A 25,416-nucleotide genomic window follows, 5' to 3' on the forward strand; every position below is an offset into this window, starting at 1 on the left:
GACCACCCCTCATTAGGGAAACACCTACAGCGGGGACGCCCAGACCCTGAGTTCACCCCACCATTACCTGACACTTCAGGTTCATGACAAACACCGCTGGTATTGGCAATACATGTTCATTTTGGAGGCACCACTCATCTCCAGAGCGCCGACCTGGGGAACGAGATTATGTATGTGTATGTTTGTTTGTTATGAGCTGATCAGGCTCCACAACACATTTCCAAGATGTTTTTTGGTGGCACCCATACATGCTCGTTCACACACAGGTCCGGACCTGAACGTTTATTGCACACATACATTTGTCATTTCTTGGTGAACTCACTCTGGACTTGACAACAGAGGAGTCCCCCTGTGTCACCACACTCACACCGCCACTATTCACCAAGGGACACCACCCTCCAACCCTTTCACCATGAGGACTGCGCCTCTTAGGGTTGGTTAATGGCGAGGGTAGAGATTTGTCCCTACTCCCCCGCAGCACACCTGCTGCACACACCAGGAGGAGAAGGGGACCGGGAAATGGAGGAAATATACTCTCGCTGGTCGCCTCCACACGACCAGGAGGGGGCGGCATTGAAGATTTGGCATGAGCCCCGCGGACTATACACCAATCTGCTCCCTACAGGGACGTACCCCTTCACCTCGGGGAATACCAGGCAGCTCCGTGGGGCACCATTCCTCCCACCTGCCTGGGTGCGTCCCCTGTATGAACAAGTCCCGCTCTCCAGCAGCGACTACACACCTAGTCTGCTCACCACAGGGATGTACCCCTTCACCTCGGGGAATACCAGGCAGCTCCGTGGGGCACCATTCCTCCCACCTGCCTGGGTACCTCCCCGTGCGAGAGCAAGTCCCGCTCCCCAGCAGCGACTCTAGGGGCTTTTGCCAGACCGCAGCCGCCTTTTTTTTTTTTCCTCTGGTTATCTGAGCAGAGGCCCCAGACCGTGATAACTGCTGCTGCAGCGGCTCTAAACACCTTGCCGCTCCCCACTCACATCAGTGAGGCCCGGCAGCAATTACTCAGTGGTCTCCACATGGCCAAAGCTCACCAGAAAAAAAAAACTGTAGGGCCTGTGATAATGTCATGGTCACGTGTGTCTGGTCGCAGATGATGTCGCAAGGCGAACCCATAACACACGTGACCCTGGATACACCGCCTCCAGTGGGGCGAATTTAAATAATAAAGCGTGCAGGTGGATACGCCGCCTCCACCTGGCAGATTTAGGTATTACACGTTATGCATACATATATCTGGAAACACCGCCTCCAGTAAGGCGCATTTAAATAATAAGGGGGGAACCTGGGTAACTTTAACAATGGTGGGCCCTGCGATAGGGAATGGAGACATGGAGACCTCCTAAGCTCCCCTGAGCCAGTGTCCCTGCACTCCTTACATTCCCTAAACAGGCTCTGCACCTGTCGCCGCACGGGTACCTTAACGCCCTTGCTCACCCTGACCCTAAACCCTCACTAGGGAATGGGTCGGTGTGGAGACTAATCCCACCACTGCACTAATAACACACATGAGGAAAGAGACAATACAGGGGAAACACCACTTAGCTTTGCTCTGTTGCGTGCGCTCCTAGCAACAGAGCCCTCCACCTGAGTGCATCTTCTCCTCCACCCGGATCCATCACCATAACAGGATCCTTCACCTTAGTGCAGCCTCGGAGCAGAGTCCAACACCAGTTGCAGCTGCTTAGTACCAGAGTCCCAAGGATGAGTTCAGCTGCTGACACGAAGTCGAGCATGCTTGAGTCCAGCTCAGCGGCTAAGTCCCACATGGTGAGTGCCACTCTCCATAGTCGCCACTCCACCAGCCCATGCAGACACTTCCCTCTGACACCATCACTGCGACCCCACCACGCAATGCCAGCCCTTCGTCCAGACACCATAGCTGAAACACATCCCCCCTGGCTAGGCTGCGCAGGACTCCTCACCAGCTCCATCCTTCATCCAGGCTCTCCAAAAACAGAGTGAACACACTCTCACAATATCACAGGCAGTGATTGCACACCTCTAGCACACCTTTATAGGGTGTAACACCTGATACATGATTAAGTGCACAAAACCTAAAGTGCAATATCAAAACCACCACCGGGGACAGTCAAGACACCTTGGAACTTTCCAAAGTAAAAAAAGTTCACCCAGTGATTTAAAACTGTCAGATCACTTCAGATCATGACAGAAATGATGCTCAATAGTGTGTGTGGCCTCCACGTGCCTGTTTGACCTCCCTACGACACCTGGGCTTGCTCCTGATGAGTTGGCGGATGTTGTCATGAGGGATCTCCTCCTTGACCTGGACTAAAGCATCTGCCAACTCCTGGACAGTCTGTGGTGCAACGTGATGTTGGTGGATGGAGCGAGACATGATGTCCCAGATGTCCTCAATCGGATTCAGGTCTGGGGAACGGGCGGGCCAGTCCATAGCTTCAATGCCTTCATCTTGCAGGAACTGCTGACACACTCCAGCCACATGAGGTCTGGCATTGTCCTGCATTAGGGGGAACCCAGGGCCAACCGCATCAGCATATGGTCTCACAAGGGGTCTGACGATCTCATCTCGGTACCTAATGGCAGTCAGACTACCTCTGGCGAGCACATGCAGGGCTGTGCGGCCCTCCAAAGAAATGCCACCCCACACCATTACTGACCCACTGCCAAACCGGTCATGCTGAAGGATGTTGCAGGCAGCAGTTCTCGCTCCACGGCGTCACCAGACTCTGTCACATCTGTCTCATGTGCTCATTGTGAATCTGCTTTCATCTGTGAAGAGCACAGAGTGCCAGTGGCGAATTTGCCAATCCTGGTGTTCTGTGGCAAATGCCAAGCATCCTGCATGATGTTGGGCTGTGTGCACAACCCCCATCTGTGAATGTCGGGCACTCAGACCATCCTCATGGAGTTGGTTTCTAACTGTTTGTGCAGACACATGCACATTTGTGGCCTGCTGGAGGTCATTTTGCAGGGCTCTGGCAGTGCTCCTCCTGTTCCTCCTTGCACAAAGGCTAAAGTAGCGGTCCTGCTGCGGGGTTGTTGCCCTCCTACAATCCCCTCCACATTTTCTGTCTACTGGCCTGTCTCTTGGTAGCACCTCCAGCCTCTGGAGACAACGCTGACAGACACTGCAAACCTTCTTGCCACAGCTCGCATTGATGTGCCATCCTGGATGAGCTGCACTACCTGAGCCACTTGTGTGGGTTGTAGAGTCCGTCTCATGCTACCTCGAGTGTGAAAGCACATCCAACATTCAAAAGTGACCAACACATCAGCCAAAAAGCATTGGTACTGAGATGTGGTCTGTGGTCCCCACAGCATGTGAAATTGATTGTCAATCAGTGTTGCTTCCTAAGTGGACAGTTTAATTTCACAGAAGTTTGATGTACTTGGAGTTATATTCTGTTGTTTAAATGTTCCCTTTATTTTTTGAGCAGTGTATATTAGATAGATTGATAGATAGATAGAATATAGAAGTATAGAATAGGATAGATTAGAATAGAATAGATATATACACATATAATAGGTGTATATATTTGTTAGTGACACACATATATATATATGTATTTATAATTCATACAGAGATACATAGAAGAATAGCCGGTAATTAATTTGTCGGCTAAAATCAATACAGGAGCCGAAAGGATAGAAGACATTGTTTACATACAGTAAACACATGCAGAATAGTTAGATATGTATATATCAGTGACCAATCCAATTAGTATAGTGTGTGTGTGCAAATTATGGGACATTTATGTAATTAATAAATTATTTTTTTGGGGGAAAAAATGGCGTGGGCTCCAGCGCAATTTTCTGTGCCAGACAGGGAAAGCCAGCGACTGGGGGCAGATATTCACAGCCTAGGAAGGGACCATGGTTATTGCCCTCCCTGTACAAACATTTTCCCCCTGCCGCCCCAGAAACGGCACATCTCTAAGATGTGCCAGTTCCGGCACTTAGCCTCTCTCTTCCCACTGCCGTGTAGTGGGGTAATAGTTGGGGGTTGATGCCACCTTTGTATTGTAAGGTGACATCAAGCCCGGCTTAGTAATGGAGATGTGTCAATAAGACACCTATCCATTACTAATCCTAGAGTTAAGAGGTTAAAAAAAAAACACAGCCAGAATAAAGCGTTTTAATGAAATAAAGCAATAAACACAGTTTGCCATCTTTATTGTTCTGCTAATTTCCCGAAACCCTCGTTCTCCTGTAATAAAGAAAAAATAATAAACCAACAATATACCATACCTGTCTGGCGTTCAGTTCAAAGCCGTATTCCATATCTGGGGGATAAACAGTTTGCAACTGGAGCGGTGCTAAGATGTGACTGCCACGGCTGCAAGGTGAATGAATGAGATGATGCCAATTCTATTCTAACCTGTCAGTGTCATTTTACAGTTATGAATTGCCGGCTTTTCAAAGACACTGGTGAGTAAAAATCGGACAGCACTCGCAGATGAGATGTCACCCATTGAATAACATTGGTCCGAGTGCAATCCTATTTTTTATTGGATTACACTCGTCCGTATTTCTCGCAATTGAGTATGAACCCAAAATCATGTCCCCAACACGTCTGATAAAATAATGATAATGTGACTCCAGTAGCTCATTTTGCAGTCAGCAATAGACTTTGTAATATAGCGTCTGTAGGAGGAAAACAGTGTAAAACTTTTAATGGAACCCAATTGCAAAAGTCATTTTTTAGCCCCAATTACATGCATTTAACTAAGAAAAAGAATTGTCCCCAAAGGTGGACAAACCATTTAAGGAAAGATTTTTTTTTCCTGCTATGGCATTCTAAACCACACAGACTAACTTTTAAACTAGTAGCATAACCTATATCTAATCTAGGATTGGCCTTCTTCGATCTTCATGCTTACTATAAAAGTCACTCTATTGTACAGATGGGTAGACTTATTCAGTATCTGTAGACATTCTTTATGGTGAGATATAGAGATATATATGTTAGGTATAGATAATGGCTACCTCTTGTGGACACTTCAATATTTCACAAAGTTCACAAGCACACTCACACAAGTTACTGTCATCACCTGGTATTAGTGTACAATTGAATCTTTCTCCATCTCGCTCCCCAATAGCGTCAATCTGTAGAATCCCATATTATTTAAAAATTCTAACTTTCTCGATCCCCTGGAGATCTGGAAAGAACTATCCGATTATCTATATCCACATTAGTAACCAATGGGCATTTTCCATTCTAAACAATGGTGCCTTCCTTGCTTTCAAATAGAAAAATTAAGCCACTTCTAAACCTCATTTCGAAGTACTGCAACATGTTTGCTGCTAAATTTCACATCAAGAGGTATCGAACATGGCTAGAGAATTACATACTTATGACAAAGTCTATTCCCAAAATGATATCTAAATTTATACAAGAAAATGGTTTCTGCAACCCAGTTTGCAAAACCTGCTTTTCTAATAGCCTGGAAAAAAGACTTGGGCATCCTTCTAAGTGAGAAGGAGGCAGACTTTCTTCTTTCCCACTCACATAGATTTTCCTCATGTAAAAGGGTTCAAGAAAACTTTCAAGCTTCTATCCAGGTGGTATACAAACCCAGAGTGGTGGGAAAGTAGTAGTCTGCTGCCGACATGAATGCCAAAAAAAAAGAAGTAAAAATATGGGTTCATGCAGTTAATTCACTATGCATTTCAAAGTTGAATACCTATTATGTGTGATATGATCTACCGAGCCATAAATCTAATTCTATGATTATAGAAAAAAATGCTGTGGTTCGCCTGAGGAAGAAGTTGGTCCAACTTCAAAACATGTAGAGAATATACAGCATTTACCCATAATGTTATTTCTTGGCATCCATACCGGCAGCACAGACTACCACACTCAATCTTCCACCCCTACTTCAGTACAACAGGTATCCCGTCCTGTGAGTGCTGCACCAGCAGATCCATGTTGAATCTTTCATTGTCACTTAATACAACCCTAATAGGTGAGCAGTTCCCTTTTTCAGCTAACATTATTTTCATTTCTCGGTTATAACCCGTCCCTAATGCACTTGGTGTCCCCTCCATTTTTTTATCTTAATCTTTCTGAAAATGAGCATTGCTGAATATGCATATTTGGTGGCAATGTTAAGCTATCTGAAACTTCAGAAAATATGTTAAGCAGAAACATATAGTCACTGCGATCTATAAACCTTCTAAACACAACCTTCTCACCCATCTGTTAACAGCAGCCAAATTACTGATTTTGCTCCATTGATTAGTGGAATAACTGTAATACTGACTAATTCTCATGTTTGTATCTATGTTAGGAGCATTAAAGGGGTTGTCCAGGTTTGTGATGAGTCTGCAGTCATTCTATGTGACTGCACACTGTTAGGATTCTCTTGCGCCGTGATTTACATACATGCAGTCACGTGCTGACTAGACATGTGTGGCCTCACTCAATGAAAATGAACTAAGCGAGGCCGGGTACGTCTAGTCGGAATGTGGCCAGAAGTATACAAATCACATACTTGTGCTGACGTGACTGTCCATCTGCAAGGAAGAATCCTAAAAGTGTGTGTGTGTGTGTGGGGGGGGGATGCCAAACTGAATTCTTGCCCCAGGTGTTAGAAAACCTAGATACACCTCTGCTCTTGCTCTTCAAGGAGGAATGTGGGCAGTATGTCCATCTCCTTACATAGAGACAGAGTCCCTGATTCCAGCGATGTTATGTTTGAGTAATAACTCGCCTTGGAAAATAGGTAAACCACAAAAAAACTGCAATTCACACACTCCTGTACAGACTAAAGATTCTAACCCCGCAGTTCCTAGTAGTTCCTACGTGGGCTGAAATAGCCCTAACAGATTAAACGATGGCAGCTGGGACCTATGCTGCCTGAAAGGCCGTCAAGCGCTTCATTTTCCTCCTAAGGAACCAGAGGGCAGAGCTGAATTCAATTTACCTACAGAAGGAACGGAGTGCTGAGGTAGAAAGAGATTCAAGAGCGAGTTAAAACAAACCATGAAATACAAAATTAAGATATAAGATACTGCTTGAGAGTATGCTGCCTACTTCCTAAACATGAAGCCAAAGATAGGTGCAGGGTGAAAAATATAATCAGCAGAGAGATTAACCCTAACTGGTATTTCACTGACTGGCATAAACACCAGCAGGAGGAAACTAAATATAGTCGCACCTGAGAGGTGATTGGGCAGACAAATGAAAACACTTGTTAACCTAAAATGACTAAAGGAGGATAACAAACCATAAACACCCAGAGAACAGGTTTATCTACTGTGGATCAGCTGATAAAGAAGCCAACCACAAAGCATAGGCTGAACAGTTCAAACCCAAACACAAGACAGATGTATCACTTACTTTGCTAAAATCACAGTTTTGTCAGCAGGAGACTTCTGCCATGTAGTCCTCCATATATATAAACTCTGTATAAGCTCGCCTGCCACCACTGAAGGACAGCTGTTTGTGTACACTGTGCATAGGCAGCAGTGTGGGAAATGGCACCAGGCTTTTTTTTGTGAACTGCATATCAAATCTCAAAATGTTTGAATTTATGTGAAACAGCAAATTTATGGAAAATTCAACGCAAACCCGAATCTCCACGGATCAATCCGCTTATCTCTACACAACATTATCTTCTAAGTACCCTAACGGGCTCACCACAAGAGAGACAGAAACTGTTGTACCATAAACTTTTAAAAATAAGATTTAGCACCATATTGCAATAGGAGTGTAAATGAGAGCACTCCAAGAACATGTGAATAAGACCAGCTACCTCTAAATAACATCCAGGATAGCTAGAATCAGACCTGAGATCTATTTTATTTTGTAAAGACACAATGGGGTTTTATATTCTCTGTGAAGAAGGAGTAAGTTTGATAATCTGTGTGATTCAGAAAGAAAGAATGTCAGTTTATAAGCCATAATATCCAACCACTGCTCATCTGTCACCAGGCCCAAGTCAGCTTCCCATATGCTTTTTATTGCCCAGGGAAATTTACTATTGTATTCCATCAAGAGACATCCATAAATCTGACATAAGACTCCTTTAGTGCCCCATTGATGAAATAATGTCTATAATGTTAGATTGTATAGACATAGACATTATTGTAAATGCTCATAGAACTTGCTATTTTGTACTCCAAATTCTATTTTCAAGTATTCAAAGCTTTAGTGTTGGCCACTAGTGAGAACATGTACTACAGATTTAGTGCCTAGTCTTTGCTATGACTGAAAACCTTCTAACTTAGCAATTTTCACCAATTATTGGTTGGGCCATAGTGATGTGAGACTTGTCAGACGAGTTATTCCCTGTCATTTCTCCATTTTTGATCATATTTTTTGAAGAATGAAAAAGGGAAGTACAGAATACAGAAAATCATATTAAAATGTAAATTATATTGAATCTCATTAAAAATGTAAATAGATAAAAGATGCCAAGAAATACACACGCATAAGAGACAAGATAGTGGGTGAGTCAAGAGGTACATATAAAGGTGTATTGCAGGTACAGAGGCGTATCTAGGAAGCGGCAGCTGGAGCATGTGCCCCAAAAGCTGCCGGCAGGGAGACGCAGTCGGGCCACCTTATGCGGCGGTGCACAGTGACACCCCTGGCGTCCACATTTTGCCACCCCCGGACTATTCTCTGTGCCCGCTGTCAAGCTGACAGCTGGCACAGAGAAGCTGCATTGGTTTTATGTGTGTGGGGAGATTTGGAGTGGGGATGGAGGATTTAACATGGGGGAGAGACTTGGAGTTGGGATAGGGTTTTTATGTGTGTGGGGAGATTTGGAGTGTAGTTGGAGGGATTTAATGTGTGGAAGGAGATTTGGAATGGAGTTGGGGGTTATAATGTTTGGGGGGAGATTTGGAGTGGAGTTGGGGGGATTTAGTGTGTGTGGGGAGATTTGGACTGGGGATGGACGATTTAATGTGTGGGGGGGATTTGAGGACATAAAATGAGGAGCAAAGGGGGAGATGCAGGGCATGCATGAGGAAACAGTATGAGGGGCCTGTATGAGGATACAGTATGTAGGAATGGGGGCATGGATGAGGAAACATATGGGGGAATGGGGGGGCAGAGCTTCAAATGGCTGAGGAGGAGGAGGTAGAGGTGGACGTGTAGGTGGAAGGGGAGGAGGTAGCCAACCTGGTTCCCTGCTGAAAGCACAGAGTGTGCACCTGCTTGCCATGGGTAGATATCTGTTTCACCCCCTTACAAATATGGCTCATAGTCTGTGCCCCAAGACATGCTATTATTCTGTGCCTCAAGTCTGCTTTTTGATGACTCTGCTGGCTGTGGTTCCATGCCCCACAAGTGGAAGAGATTGAGTGCACTGATGACCAAACACTTGTTCTGTTTTAGGATGATTATGTGGGAGGGGTAGTGCAAATGGTCAGCAGACCACTGCAACACATCTCTGATGATGATGATGATGATGATGATGAAACACAGGTGCCAACTTCTACAGCCTTCTGTGGCATTAGATCAAGGTATTATTTTTTGGATGTAGGGTCCATACTTTTTTTTTTTTCAGCGTATTGCATGATCTGTCCCCTTTCTTGGACCAGCACTACTCCTATTTGGCACAGCTGATTTTAATTAGCAGGAGACTGCAAAAAAGGAGTGCAGCTGATTTTTGCTCTCATTTGAGAGCTTGAGGAAGGTGAGTTTGATGGCTCCTTTCACTTGGTGTTGGTGCTGTGTGATGGTCATTGTTGCTGGGCTTTTGTGCCTGTGAGGCGGTGCAGTCTGGAGTCATGGGGACTCAGTCTTGCAGCATAGGTGCTGTGAGGTGCCAGGCCGCCCGCCTGCTGGTGCATTGTAACTGCGATGGTGGTAAGCGCACGACACCATTCCTTTTAGGCAATAAATGTTAGGACCCACTGAGAGGTTCGCCGTGATGTGGTAATGGGCTTCATACCATGTGATCAGACTGTTAAATTAGAACCTCATGTTCAGTAATGATTTTTTGGACGTGCGGCCAATGCTTCTTTCTTTTCAGCGGACAAATGGAAATACTTGTGTTACGACAGACTGTAGCCAGAGAACAGAACCCAAACACCCAGAGAAAAGATGTGTCTCCTGTGGCTTGGAAGAAAGAGAAGCGAACCACAGAACCCAAGCTAAAGGGATCGAATCCAGTAGCATGACAGTTTCAACAACATGGGGGAAGAGTATGTGTCCACATGTCTCCATGTACTAAGTGATGGGTCTGCCCCATTTAACTTTTGGATCTCCAAATTGGACACATGGCCTCAGCTTGCCCTTTTAAGCCTTTGAGGTGCTGGCCTGCTCTGCGGCAAATGTACTGTCGGAATGTATGTTTAGCATGGCAGGGGATGTAATCACAGACAGGCGCATCTACCTGTCCACAGCCAACATGGGAAAGCTCGCATTCATTAAAATAAACTAGGCATTGATCCCACATGACTTGTCCATACCTTTTGTCTAAATAGAGAAATACTGTATATCAGTCGCACCAAGCCATTGTTAGACTCCACCGCAGTTTGTTCATTCTATTTGCCATTCCCAATGTTTTGGGGCCTCCCCAAATTTTCAAAAAAAACCCAAAACAGCCAGGGTCTTTTGCAGAGTACAGCAACACATACTTTTTTTGCCGAGTACCCCCACAGAGGATTTTTTTTGTAGAGTACCCCCATAGAGGCTTTTTTTGCCAACTATTCCCACAGATGCTTTTTTCACAGTACTCCCACACACGTGCAGATTAAAAAAAAAAGTTTTTATGCACAGTACTCCCACAGACATGGGAGCAGAGTACACGCAGAGGCTTTTAACACAGTACTCCCACAAACACGGGTGCAGAGTGGATTGACTGTCCAGTACTTTTTTTAGGGACCGTCACAGTACTCGCACAGACACTCGCAGAGGCTTTTTTCCAGAGTGTGCACTAGGGTGACCGGATCTCATATGGGGGGGAAAAAATGTCAGAATCTTGTTCGTCTGGACCCCACAAAACGATTCCCCTTTCCAGATATTGAGAGAGCCAACATTTGAGCTCGATCAAACGACGTTAACCCGTGCCGCTCGTCGCTCAAAGTTTGAAAAAATCCAAATTGAGGTATTTTAAGATTTAGGTATTTTGCATAGTCTGTTAGACTATAAAGAATGTGACAACAACATTGCAGAAATAGCCCTGACCAAATTTTCGAACCATTTGTGGTATTTGAATGCAGAGTTGGTGGGATTATCGTTTTTTGATCCCACCATTACAGACAATGAAAAGTTGTTAATGGCTAATAAATTGCTCAGTAGCACAGATGAACCATCAGAGCACGCTAACCTGCATGAGTTGATAATTTTACATAGTTATCTAATCTATTCTAGAGCTTTTGTTAAAGTAGTTTTTGAAACGTCAGAATATAATGCTCGGCATTTGCTTACAACTTGCAGGACATATTGCTTTTGTTCTTCATCTTTTGTCAGAAGGTCGTTAAAGTTGGTTACTTCCTACCTCTTTTAATTTTTCTTTCCTAACTTTTGGATTTACAACCCTAGCGTGCTCTGATGGTTCATCTGTGCTGCTGAGCAATTTATTAGCCATTAACAACTTTTTATTGTCAGTAATGATGGGATCAAAAAACGATAATCCCACCAACTCTGCATTCAAATACCACAAATGGTTCGAAAATTTGGTCAGGGCTATTTCTGCAATGTTGTTGTCACATTCTTTATAGTCTAACAGACTATGCAAAATACCTAAATCTTAAAATACCTCAATTTGGATTTTTTCAAACTTTGAGCGACGAGCGGCACGGGTTAACGTCGTTTGATCGAGCTCAAATTTTGGCTATCTCAATATCTGGAAAGGGGAATCGTTTTGTGGGGTCCAGACGGACAAAATTCCGACATCGATTTTTTGCGGTCACCCTAGTGTGCACATATAGAACCTAATAGAATCCCTCACTCCAGCTGGGTCCTGTCCCTACTCTAATCAGAGCAAAATGGCAGCAACACCCGGGATCCGTCATTTATACAGGCCAGATCATGTGTTGCGCCGGCCAATCACAGCCGTGCTAGTACATGGCTCTGATGGCTCTGGAAGTGCCTAAACAGCCTGAAAGCACCCACAGCCTAAAAACTTGTTGATTGGCTACTCTGCAGCCTTTCAACAAACCTTATTCGGCATTGAATCTGAACCAAAAAACGGATTTCTGGAAAAAAGTCTGTGTTCTGAGATCAGTAGGAACCCCAAACTTTACAGTTCGAGTTCACTCATCTCTACTCCTCTGTTGCTCTAATAGCCTATAAGAGTTCTGATAGCAGTAAATTTGAAAATGTTTCAAGAAACTCCTCTGGGAGTCCAACAATGCAAGTGGATTTCTCATCTGGAATCTTTTTAAGAGCTACATCTAATTATTCTAAAATCGTTGGCATAGCTAGCAGATTTTTTCTCTTCATTTCTTCCTCCTCCAGAGCAAGCCTAGAAGTACTGTATACATATTTTGATAAAACTCATGCATAATGCACAATGCAGATTTTTCTCCAGCATTTCTGCACCTATTAACTAAATTAGGTTACTTGCTTTTTTCTTCATTACAGGCTTGATTGCGTATTTTTTACTTGCATTTTTATCCCATTTTCACACTGTGTTTTTTGTCTTTTTTGGTATGTCATGTTTTAAATAAAGCTGCTTTCCTTTTGCTACTTCCTGGTGTTTTGTTTTGACAAAACTTTATTGAAACAATTGTATTGCCATAATGCACCACAATGCCATAGGTCATGCACCATGTGGTGTGCGGATGGTATCACCACTATGGCAGGGACAAAAAGAAAAGAAAACGAAGTTTGTAACACCAGGGTGCACTTACGGTAATTAACCTTGCTTGCTGAAAGTGTGTTGTAATGTGGTGCACTCCAAATAGTCCAGAAAACAGGAGGCCAGAGAGGCTATTGATAAACTTTACTTGTTGCACGAATGCACAGGTTCATCCAGATAAACAGAAATGTACCTGTGCCGCAATCACAGTTATAGTTATTCAGATATAACAATGGTGCAATGAGTCATGAGTCTTAACTTCTCCTTATGAGCAAAGTCCTGATGGCCTGATCACACAGCTATCTGACCTGAGGACTTGGCACCTGTCCACACTGCCAAAAGTACCCATACCTGGTGTAAAAACAACAGTATCCCTGTGCTTGATTGGCCAGCAGACTCGCCTGACCTTAACCCCATAGAGAATCTATGGGGTATTGTAAAGAGGAAGATTAGCGACACCAGACCCAACAATGCAGACGAGCTGAAGGCTGCTATCAAAGCAACCTGGGCTTCCATAACACCTCAGCAGTGCCACAGGCTGATCACCTCCATGCCACGCTGCATTGATGCAGTAATTGATGCCAAAGGAGCCCCGACCAAGTATTGAGTGCATTTACTGAACATACATTTCCGTAGGCCAACATTTTGGATTTTAAAATCATTCTTTCAAGCTGGTGTTATAAAGTATTCTCATTTACTGAGATAATGACTTTTGGGTTTTCATTGGCTGTAAGCCATAATTATCAACATTAACAGAAATAAACACTTGAAATAGATCACTCTATTTGTAATGACTCTATATAATATATGAGATTCACTTTTTGTACTGAAGAACTGAAATAAATGAACTTTTTGATGATATTCTAATTTTGTGAGATGCACCTATACATTACAACTTTGGGGCATTACATAGTCGTGTGGTTTACGTGTGTTGTTAATTTTGTGCAATTTTCTGAGGAAAATCCACAAATAAAACTCAGCACATCTGCAAGAGAAATTGGCATGCTGAGGATTTTAAAAATGCACCGTAGGACAGTTTTTAAGCAGCGTAAAAAAATGCTCTGATTTCAATAAATCCTATCCACTTTTCTGGATCTGTAAGGGGTTGTTTCCACATTGCATTTTTGCTTCATTTTTTATGCGCCAAACGCAGCATTTTACTATACCAGCAAAATGAAAAGTGAATGATTTCTGAAATATGCTATTTTTTTCCTTGCAGATTTAAAGCCATTTCAAATCTGCAGCATGTCAATTATCTTTTTGTGGCATTTTTCACTCATTCTAATGAATGGAGGCAAACACATTGTAAAATGCATAAAGAATGCAAGCAAAAATCTGGCCAAGATGCAAATCTTCTTATGCAGGGTTTTTCTTGCCAAGAGACCAAAATAGTTTTTTTCTTTCTACTGGGTGAATGCTAATTAACATGCTATTTTTCTATGGAGTATACCAGTAAGACTTTATTCACAACTAATTTCCATAAGGAGGGCTGTCCCTCTCCTCAAAATTACATATAGAATGTTTCATTCAGCTAGCAAACATTGCTCTACACCAGGGGTCCCCAACCTGTAGCTCGGGAGCCACATGTGGCTCGCGGTCCCATGACTTGTCGCTCGTCGTGACTGTTTGCCAGCTTGGTGCATTAGCTCCAGGTCTAGCAAACAGGTATGAAGAGAACATCTCAAAATGGTGAATTTTGTGAGTAGCCCTGCATAGAAGAGCAGATCTGGATGCACATATACTGTCTTGAGGTTTAGGCCGGCGTCACACTAGCGAATAAATCGGACGAATGCAACTCGATAAAAAATCGCATTGCATTCGTCCCAATGTTATTCTATGGTTTAGCTCCCATCATACGATTTTTTTTTGGATCTTTTACTCGGACCGAGACAATCGCAGCATGCTGTGATTGTCACCGATTTTTGGATCGGACTCGCCAATACAAGTCTATGGGTGCGATAAAAAATCAGATTACAAGCAAGTGTGACTTGTGATAAAATCGCAAGACTTCTCCAGGTCAACAGGAAATAGCATCAAGCATTGGCAGGAAGCTTTGCGATGCAAATTTCACTTGCACCATAAAAAAAACCAGGAAGAACACCTCCACGGAGTCCTCCATCATGTCCACGCAAGTGAATGTAGAAATGCTGATAGTTCTGGTCCAGGAGAGGCCAGAACTATGGGACCAGAGAGATCCCTACTATGCTGACTGGGCAAGCAAGGAGGCAGCGTGGAAAAGAATCTGTTCCCAGATGTTCACTGGTTATGCGGCCAGACCTCGGGAGGAGCAGGAGCAAATTAGTAAGTTAAATATTCCCCCAAAAATTAAATTGCACTGTAAAAATGTGGACACATAATTAAAAAGGCAAATGTAATATGCTCAATGTAAGTTTCAATATGTGGCCTCCTTGGCCAATTATCTTTACGAAATTACTACGCCATTAATGTCTGCATATTTTCCCAATCTAAATTATACATCCCTGACTGGTGGCCCCATTAATATTTTCGGAGAAATATTGCAATCCTTAGCTAATTGTTCTTCCACCAAATGCAGTGCTCTTCTCCTTGTTTATTGGTCCATATCTTAGCCAGTATATATCTTGTTTATTTTTATTCAAAATATAATAAATGTGCGCATCCATACATCATTACCACAGGTTTTTCTACATTTTGTTTTAAAGTAGGTTGGTTAGAAGGTCCTTTGTAGTAGCTCTGTACCTGTTACTCATTTTTGGAGTATTGTTGTAGAGCCATCAGAAATCGAATTCATATAAGTTTAAATATGGTTGCCTAAACATATGTAAACCGTTGATAACATAGCCATATGTGTGTTCTTAAATCCTGTGCTTTGTTTTACATTGTAGTGACTGATGTGATGAGGCGTTGGCGCAGCTGTAGGGACACATATAGGAGGGAGAGACAGCTGAGGGCCCATAGTGGAGCGGCCAGAAGCACCAAGAGGCAATACCTCGACTTCAACCGCCTACATTTCCTTGCTCCTGTGATGGATCTGAGTGCAGGGTTTAATTTTGCAATTTTTATTTTATCAATGCAAAATATTAATGGTTGTTTTTTTTTTTTTTTTTACATTGTAGCACCGAGTCAAACCTTACAGAGAGGGAGACGGGTTCCGACTCTGAGGTGGTGATAGATCCAGTGTCTGATGTTGCTGCAGAGTCAGGCCCATCTGCAGAACTTCCTAGAGCCATGCCCCCACCACCAAGATCACCACCACCACCAGAATCTTGTAGGCAGCCAGCTCAACATGAGGATCAGGGCAACAGTAGTAGCCCCACCATGCCACTGGATACCTCTCCACAGCCTTCTGCCCTACCACAACGAGGCTGGCGCAGGAGAGAAGGAGCAGCTTCGGTAACAAGGAGGCAGGTTGACCGAGGTGTCTTGGACTACTTGTCCACAGCTGCTCATGATGATGGGGAGGAGGCTTATGGGTGCAGTCTGGCACAGTACTTGAGGGCAATTCCCCATGGGTACAGGCTGCGTACCAGAGGGGCTCTACAAATAGTTTTGGATGCCAGCACACCACCCAATAATCCCCGCACTGTGTTTCAGTTTTTGGAAAGGTGGCAGCTTATGGAGGAAAATCAAATAGATAGGCTGGTTGGACTTGATGTGGCAAGTCAATCATCCTTGGAACCTTTTCCTCCTTCTCCTTCGCCACGGGTGCCAACACCTCACCACGGGTGGCAACACCTCCGCCTCAGCCTGTACACATACATAATGTGGCTCCACAGGTCCAATATATGGGCCAGGGCGCACAAGCACAATATGGCCACTTTAACTTACCCAATGTTGGAGAGTGGCCCCAACATGGGTATGTTAGACATGGCCATATTGGGGGATATGGGCAATTTGGGCAGCCCTACCATCAGGACTACCCCCAGCAATTTCCTAATTACCCCTACCAAAACCCCCAAATTGATCCTGCCAGGATGCAACAGATGCCAGAGCCATCTGACAGCGCACAGGGGGACAGAGATGTGGCCCAGCAACCAAGGCCAAATGTCCAAGCAGGACCCCCACCTTCACCACCCCCAACCTACCATGACTTGTAGGTTTTCATTTGGTACTTTTTTTCTTTTGTTTGGGTTTTATACAGTATGTATATTTTTTGTGTCCGAATGTTACATAATCATGTGCTGCTAACATTATGCTATATGGTACTAATATGGTTATTTTTAGAGATGAGCGACTTTGCCTTTTTTAGGGTCGAGTCGGGTATCATGAAACCCGACTTTCTCAAAAGTCGAGTCGAACGAAATCGGCCAACTATAGGGAAAAGTCGGGAAAAGTCGTGAAACACGAAACCCAATGCAAGTCAATGGGGAGAAAAGTCAGCAGTGAGTGGAGGACTGTAAACACACCTGGCATGAATTTTAACCCCAGAGGCGGCAAAATCTCTCTCTCTTCTCTCTCTCTTCTCCCTCTCCTCTCCCTCTCCCTCTCTCTCTCCCACTCCCACTCCAGCTCCGCTCCGCTCCGCTTCTCTCATTGGCTGAAAAAAGTCACGTGCAAGCATTCAGCGAAACCCGACTTTGACGCTTGGGTCGCCGACCGCATGGCCAACTTCACACTGTGGTCGGGTTTCGTTTCATAAAACCCGACTTTGGCGAAAGTCGGTGACTTTTGAATCTGACCGACCTGTTTCGCTCAACTCTAGTTATTTTCTTTCGGCATTCAAAAAAAAGAAAAACAAGTAATAAACTTGTTAAAATTCACAATGTGTGCCTGTTCATGTTCAGACATTTTCTGTAATGTGTTAGATACATCTAAAACACTAAAGTAGTCACAAAAACACACAAAAAGGCAAGGAAAAAATCTTTATGAGAACACAACACAACCAAACCACTACATAGATAAGGCATCATCTTGCCAGGGAGTAGCACCCTGAGGAGTAAGAAAATAAGTAGTGAACACATCACGTACTTTGAGTCCCGAGATTGGATGACGGGGTGGGTTCACAAGTGGCCTAGGTCTACACACATTGCCAGACTCAACTTCAGCATCATCATGTGAGGGGCAATCATGAATTCGTGTGAAGTTATGTAGGGCCACACAGGCTTTAATAACTTCATTGACATTAGCTTTACTTAGCTGAATGGCGAACTGTAGGACCCTCCATTTGGCCGAAAGAATACCAAAGGCGCACTCCACCAGTCGCCGAGCACGTGATAGGCGCAAGTTAAATATTCGACGCCGGTGGTCAAGGTTTGGTCGTGGATATGGCCTCATGACATGTCTGTTCAATTGAAATGCCTCATCTGCTACAAGAACATAAGGCACCGGTTCCAGATTTAAGTCTGGAAGCTGACGTGGTGGTGGTAGGTCCAGCTGATTATTACGCAGCCGCCGACCCATAATGGAAGAATTGAAGACTCTGGAGTCTCCAGTTCTTCCATAGGCCCCAATATCTACAATTATAAACCTGTAGTGAGTGTCGACTAGGGCCAACAATACTACAGAAAAATATTGCTTATAATTATAGAATTGGGACCCTGAGTTCGGCGGCTTACGCACACGGATGTGCTTTCCATCCAGGGCTCCAATACATTGTGGAAACTGGCACGTGGCCTCAAATCCACGGGAGATACGCAACCAGTCTGCCATTTTGGGCTCCGGCATTACCACATGATGGAGTCTGGACCAGATTTCTGAGCATGTAGACCTGACAATGCCAGAGATTGTTGACTTCCCGATTTTAAAATTCTAAATGCAGACCAGCATATGAAAGGCCAGTTGAAAGGAAGCTAAATTAAAAAAAAACAAAACATGAGTACACAGCCCAACAAACAACAGATAAAGCTTAAATCACATTTAGAGTCTATCAATTCTAAAGTATGCATGGTCAACATTAAATTACATGCCATGGCTTGGTTCAGTAATACACAAGCATATAATGTTTCTTGGGAAATGTCCTTGTAAATATATAATATTACATGCCAAAAATTTATAAGATTAAAGGTCTGGAAATGAAATATGCTGCTTCACACATCATCAACATATTGCTTTAAGACATACCGTAAGGTGAGGAGAAGCCGCTACTCTGCAGAAATAGCTTTGCGCAGCCTCGTGTCCTGAAACGTGATACCAGGGCGCACAATCTCCAGCAAAAGATCAAATGTAGCAAGGCTCATCCGACAATATTGAAAGAACTTCTCCTGATGGCTACGCAGAGATGTATACAGTAGAGACGGTGGAAATGGCCTTTAGATATCATGCGCAACAAAAGAGGATGGACCCACATTCGTCGACACCTCCTCGGATCGACAATCACAGGGTATTGCTCACCAAAACGTCGGTATATAACCCAATAGAAAAGAACACGCTCAGTGGTGTTAAAAGTCAGCCTGTCTGTCATGTTTAGCACAAAGCAGAGATAACAAAATCCAAGCACTGACTCTATGGCAAAGGTAGCAGGCTCCCACCTGTTGGAGAGCCCATAAATATAGGCGGGATGATGATTTAAATTAGTTTCATGTCTAAAAACTGTTATTTCTCCATTTTGCAAGGCTCCGAGAAAAGATCGCCAGATGGATGTCAAACGGATGCTTAGATGCGAATAATATCGGATCATCGCAGGAAATTCGGATGACAGACGGATCCCTGGTCAATAAACCTTTGTGCGATTTCGGTCCGTCAAAATCGGACCGATTTTTTTATCGTTGTGTGTGACTCCAGCCTTAGAGATGTTTTAGGTATGGTACGCTGGAAGATGGTACTACCTATTAGAGGAGGTGCTCAAAGCTGGGGGTGACAGTGTGCTGGGAGTCCTTGATGGGAGAACACTGAATGGGGGTATTGTGGGAACCCCTGGATCTCAGTGTACCGCTTTGGAGTGATTTATGTAGAAAAGCTTTGGTTATGATTATACCTGTAATGGGGGCTTTGGTTGACACTACTTTGAGGGGGGTGGGAGCTGGACGTGGCTCGCGGCCCTCTCTCAGTGCTGAATGTGGCTCGCGGCCCTCTCAGTGCTGAATGTGGCTCTCAAGGTCAGAAAGGTTGGGGACCACTGCTCTACACTGATGAGTGGCAAATACCCTGAAACCAGGGCCGCCATCAGGGCATTACTGCCCTGACTGGCGTATGGGGCCCAGTGGGCCCGCATCGGGCCCGGTCTCCTCTGCTCACCAGGCCCCTACCGGCAGGTAAACCGGGCCCTTAGCGCGGTGCTGCGGCAGCTGAATGCTATTGACATGCGGGCCCGCAATAGTTAACAGCCGCCAGCCAATTGGAGGCTGGCAGCTGACGTCAGCTGGAGCGCGCACATCGCCGGCGTCTGACGTCACTGTCAGTCGCCGGCAAGTGCACGCTTCAGCAGCGTGGAGGGACGGAGCCTCGCCCGCCGCTGGGGCATGGCCAGGTAAGAAGAACTTGTTGTTTTTTTCTGATAGCAGCGATGCGGGGGGCCCGGGGCAGAGTGCTGGACGCTGGGGGCAGAGTGCTGGACGCTGGGGGCAGAAAGCTGAACGCTGGGGGCAGAATGCTGGACGCTGGGGGCAGAATGCTGGACGCTGGGGGCAGAATGCTGGAAGCTGGGGCAGAATGCTGGATGTTGGGGGCAGAATGCTGAATGTTGGGGCAGAATGCTGGACACTGGGAGTAGAATGCTGGACACTGGGGGTAGAATGCTGGACGCTGGGGGCAGAATGCTGGAGGCTGGGGGCAGAATGCTGGAGGCTGGGGGCAGAATGCTGGATGCAGGGGCAGAATGCTGGATGCTGGGGGCAGAATGCAGACATGGGGCAGAATACTGGACGCTGGGGAAGAATGCTGGATGCTGGAGGCAGAATGTTGGAGGCTGGGGGCAGAATGCTGGATGCTGGGCAGAATTCTGGATGCTGGGGCAGAATGCTGAACACGGGGGTAGAATGCTGGGGGCAGAATGCTGGAGGCTGGGGGCAGAATACTGGAGGCTGGGGGCAGAATGCTGGACGCTGGGGGCAGAATGCTGGATGTTGGGGGCAGAATGCTGGACACTGGGGGACAAATGCTGGACGCTGGGGGCAGAATGCAGACATGGGGCAGAATGATGGACACTGGGGCAGAATGCTGGATGCTCGGGGCAGAATGCTGTATGCTCGGGGCAGAATGCTGGACGCTGGGGGCAGAATGCTGGACGCTGGGGCAGAATGCTGAACACTGGGGTAGAATGCTGGACACGGGGGCAGAATGCTAGACCTGGGGGCAGAATGCTAGACACGGGCAGAATGCTGGACACTGGGGCAGAATGCAGACATGGGGGCAGAATGCTGGATGCTGGGGCTGAATGCTGGACGCTGGGGCAGTATGCAGACACGGGGGCAGAATGCTAGACACGGGGGTAGAATGCTGGACGCTGGGGCAGAATGCTGGATGCTGGGGCAGAAAGCAGACATGGGGACAGAATGCTGGATGCTGGGGCAGAATGCTGGACGCTGGGGCAGAATGTGACAGTAAGACACAGTAGGGGCAGAATGTGAGACATGGGGCAGAATGCGAGACACGGGGCATGATTGAAGACATGGGGCAGAATGGAATACGGGGCATGTTTGGAGACAGATCGCACAGGATCATGGGGCAGGATGGATACGATGGGGCAGGATGGGGAGATCATAGGGGGCAGAATGGATACTCATGAGGGTGGGATGGGAGAACATATGGCTGAAGCCAGTAATGAGACACACGGGGGTCAGGATGGGGGATATTATTACCATAGGGGCTAATTAAGGGATATTATTTCTGCAGTGATGTATTTAATTTTTTGAGTATACTGTTTTAAATGGGGGGGTGTCCTGTTACTGTGCAGAGCGACACTATGTCGCCTTTTTTCTTCATGTGGTGTAATGTAGAAGTTGGGAAAAATAAGTAATGTGTTCTGCAAGCGGAGCTCTAGATAACTTTTATTTCCTATAAGCACAAAAGAATCCCATAATTCGATTAAGAAATGGAAGTCAAAGAGTTTTTGAAGCTAAAATCACATAATTTTATTAAATCAAAAAATAAAATACAAAGTATATACACCTTAATGGCCAGGAGTGTACAAAAACAACATAGTCAGTCTATTTATGGAACTTAATCAACATTGGTCAGCCACGCCGTAACGCGCGTAGGGGCGGCTGGCCTGAGTAGCGGTTTCAATCACAACATGTAAGTGCAGTTTGATTACAATGTCACATTCAATTTTTGGCCATTTTTAGGCATTTATGTGAAGCATCTTACGCAGTCAGATAGGCGGTTACTATTTGCATGTGCACTTTTACTTGTCTACGGCAGCAGGAAGCATTGACATTTTATGTCAGTTTCTTAATAAGACTGCTGACCAATGTTAATTAAGTTCCATAAATAGACTGACTATGTTGTTTTTGTACACTCCTGGCCATTAAGGTGTATATACTTTGTATTTTATTTTTTGATTTAATAAAATTATGTGATTTTAGCTTCAAAAACTCTTTGACTTCCATTTCTTAATCGAATTATGGGATTCTTTTGTGCTTATAGTTCTGTGAGTTTTGCTACTTCCTATTGGTAGGGGAATGTGTATCTAACTTTTATTTCCTGCAGAGACGAGCGCTGGCTGGAAGACGTGATGGCGGTCTGTGCTGGATGAAAGATGAAAAGCGAAGATGAAGGACTTCACCTAGAGATGTCACTGGTGAGTCAGTGTGTTACCTATATACTGACACTATACACTGTATACTATTTACAGAGGTCCTGTGTATAATATCACCAGTGATCACTGTATTACCTATACATTATATACAGAGCTCCTGTGTATAATGTCATTGATCACTGTATTACCTGTACACAGACACTGCATACTAAGTACAAATCTCCTGTGTATAATGGCACTTATGGTGATAGTATTATGTTTTTTTTTATTAATGATCAGTATTGTAGTATTCAGTCACCATGTGGTGGTAATATGTGGTCTGGACATGGTGAAGTGGTATTTGTCCCTTGTATGTGCTATTATTTGGTCACTTTGTGGTGGTAATATGTGGTCTGATCATGGTGTTGTGGTATTTGTTCCTTGTATGTGATATTATTCGGTCATTATGGTAGCAATATGTGGTCTGGTCATAGTGTGGCTGTATTTGTTCCTTGTATGTGGTATTATAGGTCACTGTGGTGGTAATATGTGATCTGGACATGGTGCAGTGGTATTTGTTCCTTGTATGTGATATTATTGGTCATTTTAAAAATTGAAAAATAAATAAAAATATACTTAAATTGTATTTGCATATTTCAACAAATATTTAATAGGTTACAGTAGAGTAGGGCCTGGTCAAACGTGTCTACAGTGTTATGGTGGCAGCTTAAAAAAAATCTTTTGGCCAAAGCAAAAGCTGTCGGCTATATGCGTGATCTGGTGATGGGAACTGTTAATGTATGATAGGTGAGAAGTGGAGTTTTTCCAAGAGAGAACGGTGGGACTGTGAACAGTTTGAGGGGTGGAGGCGGGGCTGGGTGGAGCCTGGGTGGAGTCTCAAGGGGGCCCCGAAAATTTTGCCAGTATGGGGCCCCGAAATTCCTAGTGGCAGCCCTGCCTGAAACAACTGTCTGTAGAAACAGGTTTGTATCGATCAATAGTTATGTTATAAAGCTTGTTAATTGTGGTACACTGAATTAAATGGTAGCTGCCTCTAGTAGCTGATGCTAGCGAGATAATTTACTTTGTTCCTAGGGGATAGCTATTTCGCATACATCAGGTAGCTACAAGTGTTTGCTTGTTGTTCTCAGAATATCCAGGAAACTAAAGTTAATTCTCAGTACCCAAACATTTATTCAATTTATTTGTCCTGTTTTTTCTAGAAATAAAAATCAGAAGCCGTGTCCAGCTGGAACTGACCTTCTGAAAGATTTGGCTATGGTAAGTTGATATGTCAAAAATGACTGGAAAACACTGATATCACTATCTTTGGCTGATCAAATTATTATGCAATTCTAAAAAAAATATATTTTCGTGCTTCACTTTAGGATGATTCTCTTCTCGATGAAGTAGTTGAAGAAATAATGAGTCCCAACTTATCACTCCTTCCCCAAAAGATGAATTCTAGGAAAGCACGGTATCCTTTCACCATATGTAATGTAATGTGTAAATATACTGTATATATATATACACTCACTGGCCACTTTATTAGGTACACCATGCTAGTAACGGGTTGGACCCCCTTTTGCCTTCAGAACTGCCTCAATTCTTCGTGGCAGAGATTCAACAAGGTGCTGGAAGCATTCCTCAGAGATTTTGGACCATATTGACATGATGGCATCACACAGTTGGCGCAGATTTGTCGGCTGCACATCCCTGATGCGAATCTCCCGTTCCACCACATCCCAAAGATGCTCTATTGGATTGAGATCTGGTGACTGAGGAGGCCATTTGAGTACAGTGAACTCATTGTCATGTTCAAGAAACCAATCTGAGATGATTCGAGCTTTATGACATGGCGCATTATCCTGCTGAAAGTAGCCATCAGATGCCTGTTCTTAGCTGAGAGGAGTGGTACCCAGTGTGGTCTTCTGCTGCTGTAGCCCATCTGCCTCAAAGTTCGACGCACTGTGCGTTCAGAGATGCTCTTCTGCCTACCTTGGTTGTAACGGGTGGCAATTTGAGTCACTGTTGCCTTTCTATCAGCTCGAACCAGTATGCCCATTCTCCTCTGACCTCTGGCATCAACAAGGCATTTCCGGCCACAGAACTGCCGCTCACTGGATTTTTTTTCTTTTTCGGACCATTCTCTGTAAACCCTAGAGATGGTTGTGCGTGAAAATCCCAGTAGATCAGCAGTTTCTGAAATACTCAGACCAGCCCTTCTGGCACCAACAATCATGCCACGTTCAAAGGCACTCAAATCACCTTTCTTCCCCATACTGATGCTCGGTTTGAACTGCAGGAGATTGTCTTGACCATGTCTACATGCCTAAATGCACTGAGTTGCCGCCATGTGATTGGCTGATTAGAAATTAAGTCTTAACACACAGTTGGACAGGTGTACCTAATAAAGTGGCCAGTGAGTGTATATATATATATATATATATATATATATATATATATATATATACACACAGTGGGGAAATACGTATTTGATCCCTTGATGATTTTGTAAGTTTGCCCACTGACAAAGACATGAACAGTCTATAATTTTAATGGTAGGTTAATTTTAACATTGAGAGATAGAATATCATAAATAAAATCCAGAAAATCACAATGTATAAAATTTATAAATTTATTTGCATTTTGCAGTGAGAAATAAGTGTTTGATCCCCTACCAACCATTAAGAGCTATGGCTCCTACAGACCAGTTAGACACTCCTTATCAACTTGTTACCTACATTAAAGACAGCTGTCTTACATTGTCACCTGTATTAATGACTCCTGTCCACAGACTCAATTATTCAGTCAGACTCTAACATCTACAACATGGGCAAGACCAAATATCTTTCTAAGGCTGTCAGGGACAAGATCATAGACCTGCACAAAGCTGGAATGGGCTACAAAACCATAAATAAGACGCTGGGTGAGAAGGAGACAACTGTTGGTACAATAGTAAGAAAATGGAAAAAATACAAAAGAACTGTCAATCGACATCAATCTGGGGCACCATGCAAAATCTCACCTCGTGGGATATCCTTGATCATGAGGAAGGTG

General features: G+C 44.3%; 1 protein-coding gene across 3 annotated transcripts in view; it reads left to right on the forward strand.

The window, feature by feature from the left end:
• LOC141096754 (uncharacterized) overlaps nt 1–25,416 on the forward strand; it is a 243,079-nt gene that overhangs the window by 94,010 nt on the left and 123,653 nt on the right. For all 3 annotated transcript variants that reach the window (XM_073583525.1, XM_073583526.1, XM_073583527.1), the window contains exons 7-8: nt 23,580–23,637; nt 23,745–23,833. In XM_073583525.1, coding sequence (XP_073439626.1) covers nt 23,580–23,637; nt 23,745–23,833 — 147 coding nt within the window. The remainder of the gene's footprint in view (nt 1–23,579; nt 23,638–23,744; nt 23,834–25,416) is intronic.

Source organism: Dendrobates tinctorius, unplaced genomic scaffold, assembly GCF_039654945.1.
Source record: "Dendrobates tinctorius isolate UK_male_01 unplaced genomic scaffold, ASM3965494v1 ptg000079l, whole genome shotgun sequence".
Classification (NCBI taxonomy): domain Eukaryota; kingdom Metazoa; phylum Chordata; class Amphibia; order Anura; family Dendrobatidae; genus Dendrobates; species Dendrobates tinctorius.